General features: G+C 43.2%; 1 protein-coding gene across 1 annotated transcript in view; it reads right to left on the bottom strand.

Annotated features, from left to right (window-relative positions):
• Positions 1-11,747: 11,747 nt before the first annotated feature.
• The window catches only part of znf366 (zinc finger protein 366), a 61,037-nt gene continuing 46,133 nt past the window's right edge, over positions 11,748-26,651 (bottom strand). Inside the window, exons 4-5 of the mRNA XM_033018692.1 lie at positions 18,659-18,833; positions 11,748-12,527 (exon numbers count right to left, since the gene is read on the bottom strand). Of these exons, the coding sequence (XP_032874583.1) occupies positions 12,064-12,527; positions 18,659-18,833 (639 nt within the window). The 3' untranslated portion in view covers positions 11,748-12,063. The remainder of the gene's footprint in view (positions 12,528-18,658; positions 18,834-26,651) is intronic.

Raw genomic sequence — 26,651 nt, 5'->3', positions numbered from 1 at the left:
CTGTATTTCTAAACTAAACTAAAACTGATGGTTGTAGGAAAGTAAGGTAGACAAAAATGCTGGAGAAACTCAGCGGGTGAGGCAGCATCTATGGAGCGAAGGAATAGGTGACGTTTCGGGTCGAGACCCTTCCTTGTAGGAAAGTAGCTGTTCCTGAATCTAATGGAGTGGGCTCCTGCCCAACAGTGGCAGCAAGAGGCAGGCACGGGCCTGGCTGGTGACGATCGCTGCTGATGGATGCTGCCTTTAGATTTTAGAATCTGGACTTTAGAGATTCAGCATGAAACAGGCCCATCAGCCTACCGACTCCGTGCCAACCTGAGATCACCCCATACACTAGCACAAACCTGCACAGTAGGAGCAATTTACAATTTACAAAAGCCAATTAACCTACAAACCTGGATGTCTTTGGAATGTGGGAGGAAACCGGAGCACCCGGAGAAATCTCACGTACAGACAGCACCCATAGTCAGGATCGAACCTGTGTCCCTGGTGCTGTAACATAGAAAATAGGTGCAGGAGTAGGCCATTCGGCCCTTCGAGCCTGCACCGCCATTCAATATGATCATGGCTGATCATCCGACTCAGTATCCTGTACCTGCTTTCTCCCCATACCCCCTGATTCCTTTAGCAACAAGGGCCACATCTAACTCCCTCTTAAATATAGCCAATGAACTGGCCTCAACTACATTCTGTGGCAGAGAATTCCAGAGATTCACCACTCTCTGTGTAAAAAATGTTTTTCTCATCTCAGTCCTAAAAGATTTCCCCTTTATCCTTAAACTGTGACCCCTTGTTCTGGACTTCCCCAACATCGGGAACAATCTTCCTGCATCTAGCCTGTCCAACCCCTTAAGAATTTTGTAAGTTTCTCTAAGATCCCCCCCTCAATCTTCTAAATTCTAGTGAGTACAAGCCGAGTCTATCCAGTCTTTCTTCATATGAAAGTCCTGACATCCCAGGAATCAGTCTGGTGAACCTTCTCTGTACTCCCTCTATGGCAAGAATGTCCTTCCTCAGATTAGGAGACCAAAACTGTACGCAATACTCCAGGTGTGGTCTCACCAAGACCCTGTACAACGGCAGTAGAACCTCCCTGCTCCTATACTCAAATCCTCAAAGGCAGCAACTCTACCGCTGTGCCACTGTGTTGCCTTCTTGAGGCAGTGTCTTCATCAAAACTGAGAGAGAGAAAACAAGTTAGTATCAATCAGCAGGAATCAATGGTGTTTGGGGAAGAAGGGTTGGGGGAGAGATGATCATCAGAACAAAGGGAATATCTCTGATAGGATGAGGCCAGGGTTTCTGTAGACAAGGTCGTCGTTTGGTGAGGGTAGTTGAGGAAGGAGAATCTAGTCCTTTGATTATTATAGCTAAAGAGATAATGAGAATATAGACAAATGAATGCAAGATTTCCTTTACGAGGGTTAGGGGTTATGGGGAGAAGGCATGAGAATGGGGTTAGGAGGGAGAATCTTGATTGAATGGCGGAGCTGACTTGATGGGCCGAATGCTCCTATCTCGTATGAATTGTAATCACAGAGCATGAGAAACTATCCAGTAGGTCAGGCTGTGTTACTGGGGAGAGAGCAATTGAGACAATATCACAGCTGAATGACACAACATGCTGGAGTGACTCAGCTGCTCAGGCAGCATCTCTGGAGAACTTAGATTGGTGATGTTTCAGGTCAGGCCCCTTCTTTAGACTATTGCATGGGAGTGGGGGTGGTTAGCAGGGGGAAGAAAGCTGGAACAGAGGAGGGGCAGGACAGATCCTAGCAGGTTATTACCAAGATTGATACAAGTAAGGAGGGGGGTGAGGGTTGATAGGCAGATGGCTGGACAAAGGCACGAGATGGAAAGACAGAATGTGTGAGATAAAAGGACTGAAGAGCTGCAAATTGTGAAACTAGAGAAAGGAATGTAGGTGAAAGGGAAGGGATAAGGGGAAAGTGAGAAATAGGTCAAGGGAGAAAGAAGAGGGGGAATATGAGAGAAGTAATAATAATAATAATGGATGGGATTTATATAGCGCCTTTCTAATACTCAAGGCGCTTTACATCGCATTATTCATTCACTCCTCAGTCACACTCGGTGGTGGTAAGCTACTTCTGTAGCCTCAGCTGCCCTGGGGCAGACTGACGGAAGCGTGGCTGCCAATCTGCGCCTACGGCCCCTCCGACCACCACCAATCACTCACACACATTCACACACATTCACACACAGGCAAAGGTGGGTGAAGTGTCTTGCCCAAAGACACAACGACAGTATGCACTCCAAGCGGGATTCGAACCGGCTACCTTCCGGTTGCCAGCCGAACACTTAGCCCATTGTGCCATCTGTCGTCCCGCAAGATGTAGGGAGAGGGCAAGGGGTTTTGTAGTTACCTGAAATGTGAGAATTCATTGTTCATACCATTGGTTTGTGAGCTACCCAAGTGGAATATGAGGTGCTGTTAATCCAGTTTGTGAGCCTCATTTCAACACAAATAGAGAAAATGAGAAATTTGAAAGGCTCGGTTCAATATCGATTCCAGAAGGAGCTATATTCTCAGAAGGTACTATTCCACAGGCTAGGACAGCAGAAATTTGGAACTGTCCATCCCAAAAGTTAATGGTTATGTGTCAATTGTGATGTACACTGTGAGAGTGGGCATTTCTTGTGTAAGATCTTAAAAGGGATCAAGCAAAAATAACTAAATGATAATAACGATGAGTTCCGCCATGATCCAATCGAATGACAGAACAAGTTTTAGGAACAGAATGATTTTCTCTTCTTCCTGTTTTCTGAAATTCAACCAATTGAATTTGAACTGGGTGTAATTAAACTTATTGAACATTGTTGTCGGAAATTTAGAAAATTATAAGGAAGAGTAGTTTGTAATGTGTTTAACCCTAGAGCTTACGTACCAACTGAGGAAGCATGATGGGAGAGATGGCCAGCATAGGTTGGTGAGGCAATAAATAGATTCATCCTGGTGTTTAGATCCCACAGCACAGCTAGAGTCTTAGAGACATAGAGTGATACAGTGTGGAAACAGGCCCTTCGGCCCAACTCACCCACACTGGCCAACAATGTCCCAGCTACACTAGTCCCACTTGCCTGCGCTTGGTCCATATCCCTCTAAACCTGTCCTATCCATGTTCCTGTCTAACTGTTTCTTAAATGGTGGGACAGTCCCAGCCTCAACTATCTCCTCTGGCAGCTTGTTCCATACACCCACCACACTGTGTGAAAATGTTACCCCATGGATTCCTGTTAAATCTTTCCCCCTTCACCTTGAACCTATGTTCTCTATTCCTCGATTCCCCTACTCTGGGCAAACGACTCTGTGCATCTACCCGATCTAGTCCTCTCATGATTTTGTATACCTTTATAAGATCTCCCCTCATCCTCCTGCACTCCATGGAATAGAGACCCAGCCAACTCAACCTCTCTCTATAGCTCACACCCTCCAGTCCTGGCAACATCCTCGTAAATCTTCTCTGAACCCTTTCAAGCTTGACAATATCTTTCCTATAACATGGTGCCCAGAACTGAACACGATATTCTAAATACGGTCTCACTAACGCCTTATACAACTGCAACATGACCTCCCAACTTCTATACTCAATACTCTGACTGATGAAGGCCAAAGTGCCAAAGCGTCACTAGCATCCAGTCTGAGAAGCAACCTTCCACCATTACCCTCTGGTTCCTTTCATGGAGTCAATTTACTATCCATTCAGCTACCTTTCCTTGGATCCTATACGATCTAACCTTCCAGAGCAGCCTACCATGCGGAACCTTGTCGAATGCTTTGCTGAAGTCCATGTACACAACATCTACAGCTCTGCCCTCATCAACCATTTTGGTCACGTTTTCAAAAATATTTGTGAGATACGACCTCCCACGTACAAAACCATGCTGACTATCCCTAATCAGTCCTTGCCCATCCAAATGCCTGTATATCCTATCCCTCAGAATACTCTCTAGTAACTTACCAACTGCAGATGTTAAGTTCACCCAGCATTTTCTCTGCTGCCCTTCTAGATAAGTGGCACAACATTTGCCACCCTCCAGTCGTCTGGCACATCTCCTGTATTTAAGGACGACTTACAGATTTCAACCAGGGCTCCCGCAACTTAGTTTCCCGCAATGTCCTCGGATATATCTGATCAGGCCCCTTCTGATTTGTCTACCTTCAAACACGACAATACCTTCAGTACTTCTTCGACAGTAACTCTGGCTGCTCTCAAAACACTTCCAGTGACTGCTCCAATTTCCTCCATCCTATTGTCTTTCTCCTTGGTGAATGAGAAATACTCATTTAGGACATTGCCCATCTCCTGTGGCTCCACACAGAGGTGACCGCTTTGATTCCTGAGAGGTCCCACTCTCTCTCTCTAGTTACCCTTTTCCCCCTTGAGTATTTGTAAAATCTTTTGGGATTGTCCTTAATGCTACCCGCCAGAGCTATCTCCTGCCCCCTTTTTGCCCGTCAGATTTCCGTTTTATAGTTTAATCCTTAGTTCCCGAAACTCCTCCAGGATTGCACTTGATCCCAGCTGCCTATACCTGTCCCATGCACCATTCTTGTTTTTGACTAACTAGCTAAGTTAGTTAAAATAAACATTGAGGGTTGCAAACTAAACTGAGGACAATAAAACTGATCAGGCACACTGACATTTAAGGCGCCTATTTGTTATACAAATGGGAAGAATTTAAGTAACGGAGCATAAGGTTAAAGATAACTCTGAGAAGATACAAAGATGAAAGGTTCATAAGTTTATGTTCACAAGTGATAGGAGCAGAATTAGGCCATTTGTCCTATCAAGTCTACTCTGCCATTCAATCATGGCTGATCTATCTTCCCCTCTTAACACCATTCTGCTGCCTTCTCCCAGAACCCCTGACACTCGTGCTAATCAAGAATCTATCTACCTCTACCTTAAAATGTTCAATTGGCTTGGTCTCCACAGCATTCTGTGGCAAGGTTACAGGGACATTGATCAATGATGACTTATATCAAAACTGTAGAATCCACAAGTCACCATTGTGTTGTGAGAATATAAAAATGCTGTCGGTGCTGTGAATCTTTGAAACACTTTGAGTTTTCTCAGAGTGTTTCCCAGGGTGCGCTGTTAAGGCCTTCAATAACCCGATTTGTTTGAGAAACTCACCCCTGGTTTATGGGATGTTTTATTTTGTGTCTGTTGCTATCTGAGCTGGGCCCCACATAAAGCCAGATTCAGGCTACCGGCATAACACAAAATTCCATCCTACTAACGTTTTCAATGAAATGCTGTGCCCATATTGCAGAAACTTTGTTTAGCAAGATATTCAGGGACACGTGATACATTTTATATATATTTTATTGTAAATTATTGTGAATATTATAAAAGAATATATGTAACAATTAGGAATGCAAATTGCAATTGTATTATTAATCATTTTGAAAACTTGTTGGAACTGTTAGACTCATCAATATTGACACATGTGTGAGTTAATAACGTACAAAAGGTAAAGTACTATTTTGTGATTCTGATAAATGTAGCCACTGGTCATTTGACAAAACAGCAGATACAAAAGTGATGAAGAAAATAATATACTTGTGTTATCAATGAAGATAAATACAAGCAGTTTGGTCATTACTATTCCATATTGGTCCATTACTACATTTCCTTTAATCTTTTGATTACATAGAACATAGAACATAGTACAGCACAGGAACAGACCCTTTGGCCCACAATGGCTGTGCCGAACATGATGTTAATCACATCTGCCTGACCGTGACCCATATCCCGCCATTCCCTGCATAACCGTGTGCCTATCTTTTTTTTTTTTTTTTTTTTTTTTTTTTTATTAGAAGTACGGTAAATTACAATAATACACAACACATATATCTTAATACATTTTTTGTACCGCTTCATTTTTTTTTTTTTTTTAAAGCTTTAAGAAAAAGATAGAAGTAAGGAAAGTAAAGAAGGTGCGCAAGAGTTGTGAAGTGCAGAAGAGTGTTGGGAAAAGAAAGCCCCTTAGAAAAGAAGTTAGAGAAGGAAGTAAAGTAAGAAAGTAGACCCTAGAAAAGAAAGAAAAAGAAAGTAAGGACAATCGCTCAATTATAACATTAAACTCCGCAGAAAGACTACCAACCAAGTCTGTTTTTGTTGTTTTATCACCCAATGCCAGGTCCTGATACCATTTATTTATTTATTTATTTATTTAAAATTACTATTGCACCTCATGCTTGTAATAGATCCATAAACGTAGACCACGTCTTTTGGAATTGGTTTGCTTTATCTGCTAAGAGGAATCTCATCTCTTCCAGATGTAATGTTTCAAACATATTTGATATCCACATTTTTATTGTTGGTGTGGGCGCATTTTTCCAGAATTTAAGTATGAGCTTTTTTCCCATTATTAGCCCGTAATTGAGTAAATTCTTCTGATACACGTTTAATTCAGGGATATCTTCCGATATCCCAAAAATGATCCATTCTGGTTTTGGTACCAGTTTTATTTTAATTAATTTTGAAAAAATATCAAATATTCCATGCCAGAATTTTTGGATTTTTGTACAAAAAATAAAAGAATGCGCTATGGTAGCTTCTTGACACAGACATTTATCACAGATTGGTGAAACATTGGGAAAGATTTTATTTAATTTAGTTTTTGAATAGTATAGTCTGTGTAATGTTTTGAATTGGATAAGCGTATGTCGTACATTGATCGAGCATTTATGCACCTGTAGTAAATGTTTATCCCAGCTCTCTTTTGAAATTTTTATAGCTAATTCTTGTTCCCAGTCTCTTCTAATTCCATCTGTTGTGGGTATTTCTATGTTTAAAATGATATTATATAAGTACGATATTAAGTTAGCTGATTCCGCCTTTGTCTTCATTGCTTCATCCAGTAAGTCGGAAGGCATATTATGATAGTCTTTTGTGTATTTTTTCAAATAATCACAAATTTGAAGATATTTAAAATATTGGTTATTTTTCAAATTATATTTCAGTTGTAATTGTTGAAATGATAGTAATTTTCCCACTTCATACAGATCTTCGAGCGTTTTGATTCCCATTCTTTCCCAATGTATAAATGATTTGTCTATGATTGATGGTTTAAACGATGGGTTATTGGCTATTGGTATTGAGAGAGATAGGTTTCTTAATTTTAGATTCTGTTTTATTTGTTTCCATGTTCTAATTGTGCTATGTATAATTGGGTTTTTATTATAATTTTTATTATTCAGATTTATTGGTGAGAGGATAATCGCTCCTATATTACTCGGGGAGCAATCCCCTTTTTCCATTACAATCCAGTCCGCCTGCTGGGCAGAATTGTCCAGCAGGTGAATCATATTTTTAATATTTACTGCCCAATTATAATACATAAAGTTAGGGAGCGCTAGACCCCCCCACTCTTTTCGTTTATTAAGGTGTGTTCTTTGTATTCTATGGGGTTTATAATCCCATATGAAATTTGTAATGTCTGAGTCCAATTTTTTGAAAAACTTTTTTGGGAGATATATAGGTATTGATTGAAATAGGTATAGAATTTGTGGTAAGAAAATCATTTTTATAGCGTTTATTCTGCCTATTAAGGACATCGGAAGTGTTTTCCAGAATTTAATCAAATTATTTAATTTCTTAAGTAGGGGATTATAATTGGCTTTAAACATATCCTGGTAATTTCTAGTAATTTCAATTCCCAAATATTTGAATTTTTCTGTAGCTATTTTAAAGGGGAATTTCCTGAGATGTGTTGAGTCTTTTGGTTTTATCGACATAATTTCACTTTTGTTCCAATTTATTCTATATCCTGAAAAGGATCCAAAGTCCTCAATTAAATTTAATATATTCGGTATACTAATTTGTGGTTTTGTGATGTACAGTAGTACATCATACCGTGTGCCTATCTAAAAGCCTCTTAAACACCACTGCCATATTTGCCTCCATTACCACTCCTGGCAGTGTGTTCCGGGCATCCACTACCTTCTTTGTAAAAAACTTGCCCCACACATCTTCTTTAAACTTTCCCCGCTCTCACTTTAAAGCTACGCGCTCCAGTCTTTGACATTTCCATCCAGGGATACAGTTATACTGTACAGCTGCTCCTCGACCTACAATGGGGTTACCTTCTGATAAACCCATCGTAAACCGAAGATATCGCAAGCCGAAAACGCATTGCGATATATTGCGATCGGGTGACCGGAAGTGACCGGAGTATCGCAAGTCGAAGCATTGTAAATCAGGGAGCACCTGCATAACAAATATTTTCAGCATTCATATTCAGTACTTTTTGAATAAATTTAGGGATGTGTGCAGAATATTGTGGCAATATCTTCTGATCAAATGCTTTGTAATGCCCCTGTCCCACTTAGGAAACCTGAACGGTAACCTCTGGAGACTTTGCGCCCCAGCCAAGGTTTCCGTGCGGTTCCCGGAGGTTTTTGTCAGCCTCCCGACCTGCTTCCACTACCTGCAACCTCCGGCAACCACCTGCAACCTCCGGGAACCGCACGGAAACCTTGGGTGGGCGCAAAGCCTCCAGAGGTTTCCGTTCAGGTTTCCTAAGTGGGACAGGGGCATAAGTATCATCACCATCATCGTTGAAAACATTAGCGATGCAGTGGTGCTGGTGTCCGACGGGAGCGGTGATGGACGCACCTCACATCTCTGTCCTCCAGTTCCTGCGGGACTTCCGCCACTGGAAGTACAGGATTTTGGTGTGTGTGCTTTACCATTGTTCCTTACAATGCTATGCACGACAGTGATTGCATCTTCTAAGTACATCTCTTTATAATATTCTTCCAGTAACTCATTCATGGTGGCTTGCATTTGGCCGTTTTATCTCAGCTTTGTGTTCACAACTGGTGCCCTCAGCTCAGTGTTTTACACTAATAGACCCAGGCTATAGTAGTGCTTCAGGTCAGAAAGGTTAATGCATTTTCTCTACGCCTTCCTGAAATAAAGCACGCCATGTTATGTGGCCTGGATGAAAAGCAATTTGTTTTATTTCCTACTCACATGGCAAATTTCAAGCACGAGCCAGCACCGGAACTCAAATATGCAGTAAAACTGTGGGATTGTCATTCCTGAGCCTCGAAGTCAGTGGTTACTCTGGAATGACCTGACATTTGTAGGAGTTTTCTGCAATGAAATCTTCAAAAGAACCAAAAAAAAAACACCAAGCATTCATGTCTCCCATAAAAAGAGCTTTCTTTTGTTTCTTTATCTCACTTCAGATCAGATACAGATGACAAGCATATGAGATTTTACATTTCATTGAAACCAATGGTCATTTTATGATCGCATATTTCCTCCGTTTGCTGTTGGTTAGAATTGTTCCGGCATTGCTTCATACTTCAGGGAATATATCTTAAGACCTTAAAAAATCTTTGCTCGGATCGGATAAGACTTAAAGAAGGTTTTCGCTTGCGGGCACAATTTAAAGTTATATTTCAAATCTAGTATCTGATTAGTGATTCTTTATACAGGCAGGTACATTTAGACAGATACACTCAAAATAAGCACACAAGACGATGTCTGGAGAAACAATACATCTAAATAGTATGCTGATTATTTGACAAACCTGCGGCGAGACTGCACGTTTTTTCCCTTATTAACGCAGTAGGTAGGGTGCTCTCTCCACATCACTGTGAGAACTTACGCAGGTTAAAGTCTGTGGGTGCACACACAACGGACAGTCAATGTTTACAGGAGGCTGTGGAGGCCAAGTCCATGGATGTTTTTAAGGTGGAGATTGACAGATTCTTGATTAATAAAGGTGTCAGGGGTTATGGGGAGAAAGCATGAAAATAGGGTTGAGAGGGAAAGATGGATCAGCCATGATTGAATGGCGGAATAGAAATGATGGGCCGAATGGCCTATTTCTGCTCCTATCTCTTATGAACTTATAGGCCACAGAAAGCATGCAAGATGGAATTCATGTATGGCTGGCAGGCGAATAGTTTGAAGATTGAAGAAACATCAAACATTGATTTGACACTGGGAGGCACGGTGGTGGAACGGTAGAGTTGCTGCCTTGCAGCACTTGCAGTGTCCGAGACCTGGGCTCTATCCCAACTACAGATGCTTGTCTGTATGGAGTTCATGTTATAGGAGTAGAATTAGGCCATTCGGCCCATCGAGTCGACTTTGCCATTCAATCATGGCTGATCTCTTCCTCCTTATCCCATTTTCCTACTTTCTCCCCATAACCCATTCTAATCAGGAATTTGTCTAACTTTGCCTTAAAAATATCCACTGACTTAGCCACCACAGCCCTCTGTGGCAATGAATTCCACAGATTAACTACCCTCTCACCTCACCTCCTTTCTAAAAGAGCGCCCTTTAATTCTGAGGTTATGACCTCTGGTCCTTGACTCTCCCACCAGTGGAAACAACCTTTCCACATTATTACCGTTCATTATTCTGTAAGTTTCAATGAGGTCCCCCCTCAACCTTCTAAACTCCAACAAGTAGAGGCCCAGTGCTGTCAAACGCTCATCGTATGCTAACCCACTCATTCCTGGGATCATTCTTGTAAACCTCCTCTAAACCCTCTCCAGAGCCAGCATTACATCTGTTTTTGTATTCCAGTCCTCTTGATATAAATGCTAGCATTGAATTTGCCTTCCTTACTACCGGTTGCAAATTAACTTTTTGGGAATCCTGCACCAGCACTCCCAAGTCCCTTTGCACCTCTGATTTTCTGGATTCTCTCTCCATTTAGAAAATATTCTACGCCTTTATTCTTATTGCCAAAATGCATGACTCCGCACTTTGCTTTCCTGAATTTCATCTGCCACTTCTCTGCCCACTCTCCTAACCTGTCCAAGTCCTTCTGCAGAGTCCTTGCTTTCTCTACACTGCTTACTCATCCACCTATCTTAGCATCATCTGCAAACTTGGCCACAAAGCCTTCAATCCCCTTCTCCAAATCATTAATAATAACGTGAATAGAAGTGGCCCCATCACCGACCCTTGCGGGACTCCGCTGATCACTGGCAGCCAACCTGAAAAAGCACCTTTCTTTGCCTTCTGCCATCCAGCCAACCTGCTATCCATGCTGGTATCTTCCCTTTAATACCTTGGGCTCTTATCTTCCCTAGCAGCCTGACATGCGGCACATTATCGAAGGCCTTTTGAAAATCTAGGTAAACAAAATCTACAGCCTCCGCTCTGTCTGTCCCACTATTAACTTCCTCAAAGAACTCCAGCAGATTCTTCCCTTCACAAAACCATGCTGACATCGGCATATTTTATCGTGAACTTCTAAGTACTGCGTAACCTCATCTTTTATAATTGACTTTAAAATCCTACCAACCACCGAAGTCAGGCTAACCGGCCTATAGTTTCTGTTCTTCTGTTTTGCTCCCTTCTTGTACAATGGGGGTGATATTGGCAATTTTCCAATTATCTGGAACCACTCCTAACTCTAGTGATTGTTGAACTATCACAGCTAATGCTTCCACAATCTCTGAGGCCACCTCCTTCAGAACCCTGGGGTGCAGTCCATCCAGTCCAGGTGACTTATCCACCCTCAGACCTTTCAGTTTTCCTAGCACCTTCTCCTTAATAATCGAGCTTGTATGTTCTCCCCGTGATCGCGTGGTTTTTCTCCGAGATCTTTGGTTTCCTCTCACACTTCAAAGACGTACAGGTTTGTAGATTAATTGGCTTGGGTTTGTATACTTGGTATAAGTGTAAATTGTCGCTAGTGGTAGGATTGTGTTAATGTGCGGCGATCGCTGGTCGGTGCGGACTCGGTGGGCCCGATGGGCCTGTTATCTCTAAACTAAACGAAGATTTCAGAAATGGATAGAACCAATGTTTTTATTTGAAATGTCAGCATCACTGGTGCCCTTTGACAGAAGTGCAAGTTGTGTGAATGTACAGTAGCTCTATCATGAGAGAGAAAGCAATTCTATATACTGCATTATTTAACCCAAAGTTAAAACAGCAAGAACTATCGTGCACCTCATACCTCTGATTTTCAATCAGCTTCCACATACAAATACTTTGTCTTTTAGATTTCTAAATTATTGTGGCAATTAATATTTCCCATCCACAAATTTCACATTGGACTGCACCTGCCATCAAGGCAAAAGTCAGCGTAGTTTCCACCAATGTCAAACAGATAGTTCATGGCGGCCGTGTTGTGTTTGTTAGATTCAATTCCACTCTGCATAAAGTTATCATGGACCATCAAGTCTTCATCTTCCACATCTATCACTCTCCCTTTGGTCAGCACTTCATTGTCGGAGTCTCCGAAATCTGGGATCAGTCTTCCCGTCTTCTGGGATAAGTCTTCTGGCATATATATTTTGACTTCTCTGCAATACTCGTCAGGACTGTATTGTCCTATGGTGTAGTAGTTGTCCTCATCTTCTTCTGGACAAGAACTCCCTTTGGCACTCTCACCGTCAGACTGGGACACGCTTTTTATTCGGCTCTTTTGGGAGAGATCGAAGGGCTCTTCCTGCACATAATTACTCAGGTTGTTGGGCGCAAATCCAATGGCTCCTCGCCGCCTGAAGCCTAAAATTAAGGAACATCAACATGTTCAATCCAAATTCTGCATGCGATATTTTATGCTATTTCAATCAAACACTGGAGGGCATGGCTTTACGACGAGAGGGGCAAAGTTCAAAGGAGTTGTGAGGTGCAAGTTTTTTTTACACAGTGGGCGGTGAGTGCCTGGAACACTCTGCAAGGTTAGTGGTGGAGACAGGTAGAACAATGGCATTTAAGGGACTTTTCGGATAGACACATGGATATGCAGGGGATGGGGAAAAAGGGGTATGTGCAGGCAGATAGCAGTTGATTTTGGCATCAAGTTTGTCACAGACATTAACGGCAGAGGGCCTATTCATGTGCTGCCCTCCAGTATACACTGGAATTTAGAAGGATGAGAGGGTATCTTATTGAAACATATAAGATTATTAATGGATTGGACACGCTAGAGACAGGAAACATGTTCCCGATGTTGGGGGAATCCAGAACCAGGGTCCATAGTTTAAGAATAAGGGGTGGGCCATTTAGAGCAGAGATGAGGAAAAACTTTTTCACCCAGAGAGTTGTGAATCTGTGGAATTCTCTGCCTTAGAAGGCAGTGGAGACCAATTCTCTGGATGCTTTCAAGGGAGAGTTAGATACTGCACTTAAAGATAGCGGAGTCAAGGGATATGGAGAGAAGGCAGGAATGGGGTACTGATTGTGGATGATCAGCCATGATCACAGTGAATGGTGTTGCTAGCTCAAAGGTGCCGAATGGCCTGCTCCAGAACCAGGGGCCACAGTTTAAGAATCAGGAGTAAGCCATTTAGAACGGAGACAAGGAAACACTTTTTCTCACAGAGAGTGGTGAGTCTGTGGAATTCTCTGCCTCAGAGGGCAGTGGAGGCAGGTTCTCTGGATGTTTTCAAGAGAGAGCTAGATAGGGCTTTTAAAAATAGTGGAGTCAGGGGATATGGGGAGAAGGCAGGAACGGGGTACTGATTGGGGATGATCAGCCATGATCACATTGAATGGCGGTGCTGGCTCGAAGGGCCAAATGGCCTGCTCCTGCACCTATTGTCTATTGTCTATTATGTATTGCCTATTATCTACTCTTTTATGTTGTCAAGTTGGAAAGTGTGTGGAGAAGATTTACGAGGATGTTGCCAGGGCTCGAGGTTCTGAGCTATCGGGAGAGGCTGAGCAGGCTGGGGCGCAAGAGGATAAGGAGTGATTTTTTGAGATGTATAAAATCATGAGAGGAATAGGTCGGGTAGACGGTAGATATTGGAATAGATTGGGTAGAGTCTCTTGCCAAAAGTAGAGGAATCAAGAAGCAGAGGGCATACTGCAGGTTTATGGTGAAGGGGGCAATATTTCATAGGAATCTGAGGGGTAATTCTTTCACACAATGGATAGTGGATTTATGGAACGAGCTGCCAGAGTAGGTAGTTGAGGCAAGCAATTAAATAGGTACATGGATAGGACAGGTTAAAGGGACATGGGCCAAATAGGCAAGTGAGACTTGTATACATGGGACATGTTGATTGGTGTGGGCAAGTTGGGTTGAAGGGCCTGTTTCCACACTGTATGACTAAGACTCTCTGTTCCACGTTATAACAGGATGCCTCTTCATAGAATGGGTATAGACCTGATGGACCGAAAGGCCTAAATAGACAATAGGTGCAGGAGTAGGCTATTCAGCCCCAAGCCAGCACCGCCATTCAATGTGATCGTGGCTGATCATCCACAATCAGTACCCCGTTCCTGCCTTCTCCCCATATCCCTTGACTCCGCTATCTTTAAGAGCTCTATTTAACTCTCTCTTGAAAGTGTCCAGAGAACCGGCCTCCACCGCCCTCTGAGGCAGAGAATTCCACAGACTCACAACTCTCTGTGTGAAAAATTATTTCCTCATCTCCGTTCTAAATGGCTTACCCCTTATTCTTAAACTGTGGCCCCTGGTTCTGGACTCCCCCAACATCGGGGACATGTTTCCTGCCTCTAGTGTGTCCAAACCCTTAATAATCTTATATGTTTCGATAAGATCCCTTCTCATCCTTCCAAATTCCAGAGTATACAAGCCCAGCCACTCCATTCTATCAACAGATGACTGTCCCGCCATCCTGGGAATTAACCTTGTGAACCTACGCTGCAGTTCCTCAATAGCAAGAATGTCCTTCCTCAAATTTGGAGACCGAAACTGCACACAATACTCCAGGTGTGGTCTCACTAGGGCCCTGTACAACTGCAGAAGGCCCTCTTTGCTCCTATACTCAACTCCTCTTGTTATGAAGGCCAACATGCCATTCGCTTTCCTCACTGCCTGCTGTACCTGCATGCTTACTTTCAGTGACTGATGAACAATGACCTTCTGCGCTGTGATAATTCTATGATACAGCAATCCCAAACTCTTCACTTTTGACAGCAATCCCAAACTCTTCACTTTTTTACATTTTCATATTCCTGTTTTCTATTCATTATTTGCTGGGTGTAGAAGGGCAGCAGAAACAAATAGAAAAAAAATAAACAACATATTTAGTGGGTTTTGATTGAAGGTCACACTTTTAAAGGTCATTTGTTTAAAGATGTTGCTGCTCTCGAGGCCTGCTCCTTGGTTCATGATTTGATTGTTACATTGACGTATTGTAGGGTCACAATAAGTACACATGTACTCAATCAAACCTGGAACAAAAGGGAATAAAGTGCTATAAATATTAGAGCACATGAGTGTTTGATGTTAATCTCTCGCTGTCATAACACCACAGGCCTGCTGGAAGTCGTTTAAACCATTCAATGATGTTATCCCCCCTTGGACTATGCCCTGATTAGAATACACATTTAGTTATTGCTCTGACTTCTTTGGTTAGGCAGAATAATCGCACATTATGATATTTTATTATAGGTGACGTCAATGGAATATTGTTCGGAAGGAACGTCGGTTTATTCTGGTCAGCGGCCAAAAGTGTTTTATGTACAAGCACTAAAATCAACATATTCCCAATTCAGAGAATAGATATATCATAGACGGGTATCATAGAAGGGGAATTGAGGACCAGAGGACATAGGTTTAAGGTGAAGGGTCAAAGATTTAATAGGAATCTGAAGGGCAACCTTTTCACACAAAGTGTGGTGGGTGCATGGAATGAGCTGCCAGAGGAGGTAGTTGAAGCTGGGACTATAGCAATGTTTAAGAAATAATTAAACAGGTACTTAGATAGGACAGATTTGGAGGGATATGGGTCGAACGCAGGCAGGTGGGACTAGTGTAGATGCGACATGTTGGTCGGTGTGGGCAAGTTGGGCTGAAAGGCTTGTTTCCACGTTTTATGACTCTAAGGCTCTCCGACAATGAGTACAGCACAGGAACAGGCCCTTTGGACCACAATGTCCGTGGTGAACATCATGCCAACTTAAACTTGCCTTTCATTTGTCTTGCTCCTATCTTTCCATTTTACTTTTTTCCTTTTCTTTTAAGCCTGAGAAATTGCTACCATGAAAGCAGCTCCATGCTTTAATCTGTCCTGGAGGGATGTTGTATGTTGATAGAACCACATAATCGGCATCACACAATGGCATCAGAGGCAAGGATGGCAGGAGGATATTGTCCGTGGAAGGAAGTTGGCCAGAATTAAAAACAAAGATTCAAGGGGACGTTTTACAGGATAACCTTTCTAGCTTTTGAAAATATTTACACACAAGGTTTCCTCACAGAAAAAAAAATGGGTGGGATAGAGTACATCACAGGGGAGAGAATGTCTATAATGAAAGGAATAAGCTTTTTGATCTGATTGTATTTCTCACTGCACATTTGCTTCATGCTAGTTTGTTTCACATAGTCATAGAGTGACACAGCATGGAAACAGGCCCTTCGACCCAAGTTTCCCACACCGTCCAATATGTCCCAGCTACACAGGTCCCACCTGCCTGCGTTTGGCCCATATACCTCCTATCCATGTACCTGTCGAACCGTTTCTTAAACGTTGGGATAGTCCCTGCTTCAACTACCTCCTCTGGCAGCTTGTTCCATACACCCACCACCCTTTGTGTGAAAAGGTTACCCCTCAGATTCCTGTTAAATCTTTTCCCCTTCACCTTAAACCTACGTCCTCTGATCCTCGATTCACCTACTCTGGGCAAGAGACTCTGTGTGTGTATTCCGCTCATGATTTTGTACACCTTTTAGCAAGATTTCACAGAAGCTTTTTCCATTATGGGTCCTCGCTATTCCATGCACCTTACATTTGTAGTTAATGTTCAAGTGTGTTCCCTTGTCGCCAATTGTCCTTATTTCAGGGAGGTCCATGCTCTCTGTCTGCAGGGTTTTGGTCAATTTTTCAGTACTCCAACTGATTTAGTTTAGCTTAGTTTAGTTTAGTTTAGTGTAGTTTAGTTAAGTTTACTTTAATTTAGTTTAGTTCAGTTTAGTTTAGTTTAGTTTATTATTGTTACATGTACTTAGGTACATAGAAACATAGAAACAAAGAAAATAGGTGCAGGAGTAGGCCATTTGGGCCTTCGAGCCTGCACCGCCATTCAATATGATCATGGCTGATCATCGAACTCGGTATCCTGTACCTGCCTTCTCTCCATACCCCCTGATCCCTTTTGCCACAAGGGCCACATCTAACTCCCTCTTAAATATAGCCAATGAACCGGCCTCAACTACCTTCTGTGGCAGAGAATTCCACAGATTCACCACTCTCTGTGTGAAAAATGTTTTTCTCAACTCGGTCCTAAAAGACTTTCCCCTCATCCTTAAACTGTGAGCCCTTGTTCTGGTTCTGCATTGTATAGGTACAGTGAAAAGCATTTTTTAGTGCGTTCTATCCAGATCAACTGGATATCTATCTCCACCTGTCTCTCTGTTTTTGCCTCTTCCTGCGTTTTCCTGCAAGCGTGGGCAGTCTGCTACTTGGGAATTAAAGGCAAGTGTGGCAGGGGCAGGGAGTAAGCTGAGTGAGCAGGAGGAGCAGAGGCAAGTGGAAGGAGCAGGCATGTGCACAAGGCAATGGTCAGAGAGGGTCGTCAGCGAGCACATCCACAGGCTGGACTTCGCTGACACGTACTGGCTCAGAAATCTCAGCTCCACTGGGGAAGCCATCACTGAAATGTACCACCCAATGGTGCCACCGGGGCATGGAATGCGCTGCTGGTAGTGTTCGCATTCACCGCAGCCTCTTAACTTTTAATCCACGGATTCCTTCCAGGCTACAGCATGAAAGATCAGTGAGAGGTGACATCCTCACTGACTGGTCATTGTCACATCTTACAGATCACCGACGTTCCTATACCAAGAGGAGCACATACAACATGCACGAGTCCCATTCCTCAAGGGAAGACTAACATGCAACCAGGTTTCACCTGTACTACTGAATTCCCATGGTAAAAATTCATAAATTCATGTGATAGGTGCAGAATTAGGCCATTCGGCCCATCAATACTCCGCCATTCAATCAAGGTTGATCTATCTTTCCCTAGCCAACTGCATTCTCCTGCCTTCTCCCCATAAATCCTGACATAAGTTGCAAACGATTGCATCAATGTTAAGTTGCGTGATCTTTTCAATATCATGGCAACTTTCTCGATCTCCAAGTTCAGTTAATTTGTGGCGATAGGCATGGTATAAGACAGTTTGTACCCTAGTTCCACGTTGCATTGTATAGACTAACTCTTGGATTACTAGCCCAATAATAAAACCACAATGTAGAAACAAGGAACTTGGTCAATACACAAAAGGAGACACAGCGCTGGAGTAACTCAGCAGAACAGGCAGCATCTCTGGAGAACATGGATAGCTAACATTTTAGATCACCTGAAGAATGGTCTTCAAAAGTTGAATGAATATATGGATAAAAGGACACAAAATGGTAGAGTAAGTTAGCAAGTCAGGCAGCATCTCCACAGAACATGGATAAATGATGTTTTGAGTCGAGATCCTTCTTCAGTTTGAAATAGGTTTCCGACCAGAAATGCCACCTATCCATGTTCTCCAGAGATGCTGCCTGACCCGCTGAGATTACCCCAGCACTTTGTATCCTTTTGAATGCAACTACAATATTATCTACCCGACAATTGTATTGGATTAGATCCTTTTTTTTCTTTTTCTCTTAAATTCAATTTCAATGTTCGGGAAATAAATCTCTGTATAGCGTTCACACTTGTGCACTTACTTTGTGAGTCGGGCCCTCCATCCATGATGCCGTGTTTGACCTTCATGTGGCGAGTAAGGTTTCCCTTCAGAGTGAATTTGCTGGGGCAATAGAGGCATTTAAACGGCTTGCTGTCTGAGTGTAGATACATGTGGCCCATTAAATTGTGCATCCGATTAAATTCTTTCCCACACACCTGTCAACGAAAATAAAGACACACATTTAATGGGATCATCATCATCCTTTATTGTCATCTTGCAAAGCAACAGTTGTACAGTGCAATATGAGAAGACATTTCCCAGGGAATACTGGAGCATCGCACATAAAAACTTAAACATTTCATGCATAAAATAAAAACGATAAAAGAAAACAATCCAGTTCCTGATAAAACAGTACGAATAGTTTAAAAAAAGTGCAGGTAAAAACAGCAACATTAAAATACAAGTAAAAACAGTCATAAAATGTCCAGGGCAGCTGATTTAAGTGGCCTGAGCCAATGCCAGAGTTATTACACATTGCCAGTTATTAAATTGTCAGTGCAAAAGCAGCAGAATCAGGTGGAGTGACTGTTTAGCAGCCCCACAGCCTGTTTTATTCATTTCTAAGAAACCACCTGAGATATTAAGTGGGGCACATACTATGCTGAGATATTAGATATTGCAAGAATAAAACCAAGACTATTGTGAGCTCAAAAAATAGTTGCTGTGGCTTACATCCAACCACCAAGTTGTTTTCAATAGGTGACCAGTGTATAACAAGTAACCTAGTTGTTAAGTGTTAGGGTGGCACAGTGGCACAGCAGTAGAGTTGCTGCCTAAAGGGGCTGTCCCACTTGGGCAACCTAATCGGTGAGTTTAGAAGAGTTTGAAAAAACGCCATGTTGAAGACCTCCTTCGACTGTGTAGAAGACCTCCTTCGACCTCCTTCGAGTATGTTGAAGACCAGCTTTGACTAGCTACGACTAACTACGACTAACTTCAGGAAAATTGGACACCGAATAGTCGAGTGTGAAGATGACCTCCTTCTACCTCCTTCGACCCCCACTTCGACCTCCCTTCGACTATGATGAAGAATATCTATGACTACCTTCGACTACCCTCGATTACCTACGACTAACATGACGACCTACTACGACTAAACCTACGAGTAAAAAAAGTATCGATATTTTCCATGGCACCTTTTTTTACTCGCGGGCATTTTTTAACATGTTGAAAAAACGCCGCGACCTAGCTGAGGCCTCCAGAATGTGGAGACCACTCTTGAGCATGAAAGAGAGTTACGAAGACCACCTACGACCTCGTGTCAACCATGCTGCGAGTATGAGTCGAGGGCAAACTCGCCAGCACTCGCGGATTAGGTTGCCCAAGTGGGAGAGGCCCTTTACAGCACCAAAGACCAGTGTTCGATCCTGACTACAGGTGCTGTCTGTCTGGAGTTTGTACATTCTCCCTGTGATCTGCATGGGTTTTCTCCAAGTTCTTCAGTTTCCTCCCACATTCCAAGCACATTCAGTTCTGGCTTGGTATGATTTTAAATTGTGCCTAGTGTGTGTAGGATTGTGTTAATGTGCGGGGATCGCTGGTCAGTGCGGACTCGGTGGGCCGAAGAGCCTATTTCCACTAAACTAAACTAAACTAAAGTGTTGCTGCTACTGTGCCTGAGTATTTTGCAGCTTTTCAATGGAATCAGCTATATAACCATATAACCATATAACAATTACAGCACGGAAACAGGCCATCTCGACCCTTCTAGTCCGTGCCGAACACATAATCTCCCCTAGTCCCATATACCTGCACTCAGACCATAACCCTCCATTCCTTTCCCATCCATATAACTATCCAATTTATTTTTAAAAGCTAGCTGCCAGAAGGAATGTGTTATTGTACATCATGCCCACAGGGCTCTGTCAGAGGTATTTTCATTGTCAGATGTTCCGAACTACACTTAGTCATAGATTTATAGAAACATACAGCATGGAAACAGGCCCTTTGTTCCAACTTGTCCATGCCTACTAATATACCCCATCTAAGTTAGTCCCATTTGCCCGGATGTGGCTCATATCCCACAAAACCTTTCCTCTCCATGTACCTGTCCAAGAGTCTTTTAAATGCTGTTACAGTACCTGCTCAATGACCTCTTCTGTAAGATCCTTCCATATATCCACCACTGGTTCTTGATTCCTCTACGCTGGGTAAAAGACTCTGTGTATTCACCGTATCAATTCCCTCATGATTTTAAACATCACCATAAGATCACTCCTTAGCACCCTGTGCTCCAAGGATTAAAGTCCTAGCTTGCCCGACCTCTCCCTATAGCTCAGGCCTTCGAGTCCTGACAACATTCTCATTAATCTTCTCTGCACCCTTTCCAGCTAATGGCATCCTTCCTACTGCAGGGTGACCAGAACTCAACACAATACTCCAAATGTGGCCTCACCAATATCGTGTGCAACTTTAACAGAATGTTCCAACAACACAATACCCTAACTCATGAAAGCTTCCTTTACCATCCTATCTACCTGTGAGGCCATTTTCGAGGAACTATACACCTGCACTCCTAGTTCCCTCTACTCTACAATACTCCCCAGGGCCCTACCGTTCACTGTGTAGGTCCTGCCCTGGTTGGACTTCCAAAAATGCCAAAACACCTCACACTTATCTGCGTTGAACTCCATTAGCCATTCCTCAGCCCACGTGCCCAGCTGGTCAAGATCCTGCTGTAATTTTTGGTAACCCTCTTCACTGTCTGCAACACCACCTAATTTAGTGCCATCTGGAACACAGAAGGAATCCATGTACATGTGGAAATTTAAATCCTTTGTTGGGGCACTAGCTATGCCGTGCTTCTAAAAGTATAGAATAGAGGGAGTACAGAGGAGATTTACTAGAATGTTGCCTGGGTTTCAGCAACTAAGTTACAGAGAAAGGTTGAACAAGTTAGGGCTTTATTCTTTGGAGCGCAGAAGGTTAAGGGGGGACTTGATAGAGGTTTTTAAAATGATGAGAGGGATAGACAGAGTTGACGTGGAAAAGCTTTTCCCACTGAGAGTAGGGAAGATTCAAACAAGGGGACATGACTTGAGAATTAAGGGACTGAAGTTTAGGGGTAACATGAGGGGGAACTTCTTTACTCAGAGAGTGGTAGCTGTGTGGAATGAGCTTCCAGTGAAGGTGGTGGAGGCAGGTTCGTTTTTATCATTTAAAAATAAATTGGATAGTTATATGGATGGGAAAGGAATGGAGGGTTATGGTCTGAGCGCAGGTATATGGGACTAGGGGAGATTATGTGTTCGGCACGGACTAGAAGGGTCGAGATGGCCTGTTTCCGTGCTGTAATTGTTATATGGTTATATGGTTATATGGTTATGAAAAGTATTTTGGAACTGTGCGGTTGAGAATTTAATGTGTCTCACATGCCTCAGATTGAAAAGTGATAACGATTTGACTAAAAATCCACTCAAGTTACATTGCACAGTATCCTAGTACGTACAGTATGTATCTGAAAGATGGTCCAGAAACCTAATTTGAGCCAGTGATTTGATTTCTCCATTTAGCTTCACACTATCAAACGCTAAAGTGCCTGGATAATTGTAGTTGACATTCTCTTGGAAGTATATCACGGCTCCGTCCTCATCAAAATTCTGGAAATTATTATTTAAAAGCACTGTGAGAGTGCTTTCAAAGGAGTCGAATGCCTTTGCCATCCGAAAAATGGTACAGCCCCAAAATGTTGCCAACCTACCCCCTCCACAGATGCTGCCTGACTCGTCTACTTTGAAGAAGTTCTCTTCCTCTCTCCAAAGAACTGTCTCCGCCTCTTCCATTCTTTTTCCCACCCTCCCCTCCGACATCAGCCTGAAGAAGGGTCTCGACCCGAAATGTCGCCTATTCCTTCTCTCCATAGATGCTGCCTCACCCGCTGAGTTCCTACAGCATTTATTCGTCTACCAACGCTGGAATTACTTCAGCACTTTGTGTTTTACTCAAGATTCCAGCATTTGCGGCTCCTTGTGTCTCTAGATGTCAAACTGTCTATTCATTTATCCGTATCACATATGGGTGATCCATACATTCATGTAGAAACAAAGAACTGCAGATGCTGGTTAATGTACAATAGGACACAAAGTGCTGGAGTAACTCAGCAGGTCTGGCAGCATCTATGGAGAACATAGCTGATAATTTGGTTCGGAACTCTACTTCAAAGTGAAGAAGGGTCTCAAGCCAAAACATTACCTATCCAAGTTCTACAGAGATGCTGCCTGACTTGCTAAGTTACTCCAGCACTTTGTGTCTTTTTATCCATATATTTACTCAACTTTCTATTATCAACTTGTTTGGTGATCTATCCTTCCCACTCTATTTGTTTCTCTGCTGGGCAGAATTCTAGTAACAAAAGGAACCATGTCAGTGAAGCTGACCATGGGAATTGTGTGCCACATTTTGGCTGGATCCTCCCTCCATTGTAGGAAGGGGCTGGAATACCCAGCTGCTGATAAAATAAATTGCTGGAGAAACGGATTGAGGACAGGCAAGCTCTCTTCCTTGTTTCTCAACTATCCAACATGAAATAGAATAGGTTTAGAGGGATATGGGCCAAACGCAGGCTGGTGGGACTAGTATAGATGGGACATGTTGGGTCAGTGTGGGCAAGATGGACAGAAGGGCCTGTTTCCACGCTGTATTCCATGCTGCTTTGGCTCTATTCAACTTCCTTGTTTCCTATGTCAGGAAGGAATCATAGTGCAACGAGAAGGCATCAAAAAGCTTACTAACACTGCTTTTGGAAGGAATGATGCATAGTCATCGAGTGATACAGTGTGGAAAGGAGCCCGTCGGCCCAACATCCACATGTAGCTCCCAACATGTCCCAACATGTCCCAACTACACTAGTCCCACCTGCCTGCGTTTGGCCCATATTCCCCCAAACCTGTCCTATCCATGTACCTGTCTAACTGTTTCTTAAATGTTGGGATAGTCCCAGCCTCAACTACCTCTTCCGACAGCTTGTTCCATACACCCAGCACTCTTTGTGTGAAAAGGTCACCCCTCGGATTCCTCTTAAATCTTTTCCCATCACCGTAAACCTATGTCCTCTGGACCAAATTGTGGGCTCTTTGTTACTGTTCTATTGACATTGGCTGAAATGGCTATCTAACGCAGCTGAATACTGACTGTACCTCTGACTATGTAAGGTGGCAATTTATCTATCCTCACTGAAACATAAGCACAAAATCTAAGTTGACACTTCAAGAGAGTACTGCATCATTAGAGACATTGCCATTTGGATGTGACGTTAAATTGATGCTCCCTTTTGCCATGTTCGATGGTGCCCCAAAGGTGCGATTTTGCTGGTTAACAAACAAATTGTCAGAGATCCCGCTGAATGAATCATGTCATAGGAATAAGGATTATGGTGTGTTGCTGCAACAAGTCAGAACCATCTCAGAGCAAGGAGAAAACACAAGTCGGAAGAAAATTCAACTCATTGTTTCCAATAACACGGGTGCTGTACATAGAGCAACATGGACAACAACTCAACTGAGATCTTCGGTGAGGGGGGATCTCTTGTAAATTCTCCCTCATCTGTTTCTGTATTTTGAGCACCTTTCTGCCGATCATTCCGTTATGAGAAAAAGAAATAATTGTTTTTAGCCCTCCTGTTTGAGGTACAAATAAGATGAAGTAAAGGGCCTGTCCCACGAGCATGCGACTGCATGCGGCAAGCGCGACCTAACGTGGTCGCTTGAGCCGTACGGCCTCGCGGGGCCGGTCCCACTTCAATCGCCGGAGCCGTATGGAGTTGTGCGGAGCTGGTCCCGACATCGCGCGGTGCTCCGAAAAACTGACACTGTTCAAAAATTCCGCGCGGCAACGGCCTGCCGGCCCGCAGCCGCATTGAGGCCGTACGCAGTGCCTCGCCGGGCATACGCAGTGTCTCGACGCCGTATGCAGCGTCTTGACGCCGTACGCAGCGTCTTGATGCCGTACGCAGCGTCTTGACGACATACGTCACGCGCGAACTTCCCGCGAACTTCGCTCGAACTTCACGTCAACTGGTATGGGATCACTCGACCTCCGCACGGCCCCCGCTTCCGGTTTGGTTGCGCTCGCCGCATGCAGTCGCATGCTGGTGGGACAGGCCCTTTACACTGCCGTATAATTGTTATTTGTCGTGGCAACTTGGCATTTTGTGCAGATACCACTCTCAGCCAGAACATCAAGGAACGGCGCTGAGTGCCCATTACACACAATTGAGGAAATCTGGAGGGAATCAAATCTGAAGCTGTAACATATTGCACTTGGCCATTTCACTGTGGTTGGTGACAGGGAGCCATTGATTGAAGGCAGCCTCGGATATTAATTATGATTTGAATGTAGGAATGCCCTGCATTGTCAACGCTCACCTCTGTTAAATATACTCTCACAGTCTTAAATTAGGAATTCCAGGATTTGGACCCAGTGGTGATGAAGGGACAATGATATGGTTCCAAATCAGAATTCGAGTTTAGTTTAGTTTAGTTTAGTTTAGTTTAGTTTAGTTTAGTTTAGTTTAGAGATACAGAATAGAAACAGGCCCTTCAGCACACCGAGTCTGTGCCGACCAGCGCTCACCCATATACTAGTTCCATCCAACTCACTAGAGACAATTTACAGAAGCCAATGTCTTTAGGATGTGGGAGGAAACCAGAGCACCTAGTGGAAACCCACATGGTCACAGATGGAACATACAAACTCCGTACAGACAGCACCCGTAATCAGGATCGAACCCGGGTCTCTGGCGCCGTAAGCCAGTGGCACTGTGCCACCGTGCCACCTTAGGGAATGATCGTCAACTTGGAGGAGAACCAATGGCAGTATTCCTACTCTTCTCTATGGTAAATGTTGTGGAGCTGTAACAACCTACGCAAGTACACGCAGTGCATGTTGTAAACTGTACATCTTGCAGCCAGGGTAGCCATCAGTGGAGGGAACGAATATTTAGGATAGAAAGACAATTAAGGAAGGTTTAGTTTAGTTTAGAGATAGAGCATGGAAACAGGACATTCGGCACAGTGAGTCCACACCGACCATCCATCACTGGCTTGTGCTAGTTCTATGTTATTCCACTCTCACATCCACTCCCTGTATAATAGGGGTAATGCACAGAGGCCAATTAACCTACAAACCCGCACGTGTTTGGGATGTGGGAGGAAACTGGAGCACGCGGAGGAACGCACATGCTCACAGGGAGAACGTACAAACTCCACACAGTGACATTACCTGAGGTCAGGTTTGAAAAGGTGTTTTGCCCCATATTGAGCTTATTGAGGCTTGTTGGACTTGTACATCCAGGCAAGTGGAAATGATTCCATCACACACCTGAATGCCACTTTGCAGATAATCTTGAATGTTTGGTAAATCAGGAGGTGAATCACACTCTATAATACAGAGCATGGGAAAATGCTTGTGTCTTACCAAGGAATAGCATTGTCTGGATGGCCATAACCCTGGACATCAACAAATCCCTGGAGTGTGTTTTTAAATTCCTTCTGAAACTGTGCAAATGACTCAATAAATATAAATACCGATGATTCAAGAAACATTTCCACAACATTTAGGGTGGCACGGTGGCGCAGCAGTAGAGTTGCCGACTTACAGCGCTTACAGCGCCAGAGACTACGGGATCTGTCTGTTCAGAGTTTGTACGTTCTCCCCGTGACCTGGGTGGGTTTTCTCTGAGATTTTTGGCTTCCTCCCACACTCCAAAGACGCACAGGTTTGTAGGTTAATTGGCTTAGTATAAATGTAAATTGTCCCTAGTGTGTGTCGGATAGTGTTAGTGTGCGGGGATCGCTGCTCGACGTGGACTTGGTGGGCCAAAGTGCCTGTTTCCACGCTATATCTCTAAACTAAATTAAACATGCAGTCAGTTATACTGTTTCAATTTGTTTGTCTTTACAAATTCATAGTAACAGGTAGCCACCACACCACTAAATGTAGCCCTGAATCTCAATTTTAAAATCATGGGGCTATAA

The sequence above is a fragment of the Amblyraja radiata genome, chromosome 3 (assembly GCF_010909765.2).
Source record: "Amblyraja radiata isolate CabotCenter1 chromosome 3, sAmbRad1.1.pri, whole genome shotgun sequence".
NCBI lineage: Eukaryota > Metazoa > Chordata > Chondrichthyes > Rajiformes > Rajidae > Amblyraja > Amblyraja radiata.
This window is presented reverse-complemented; position numbering and strand designations above follow the sequence as displayed.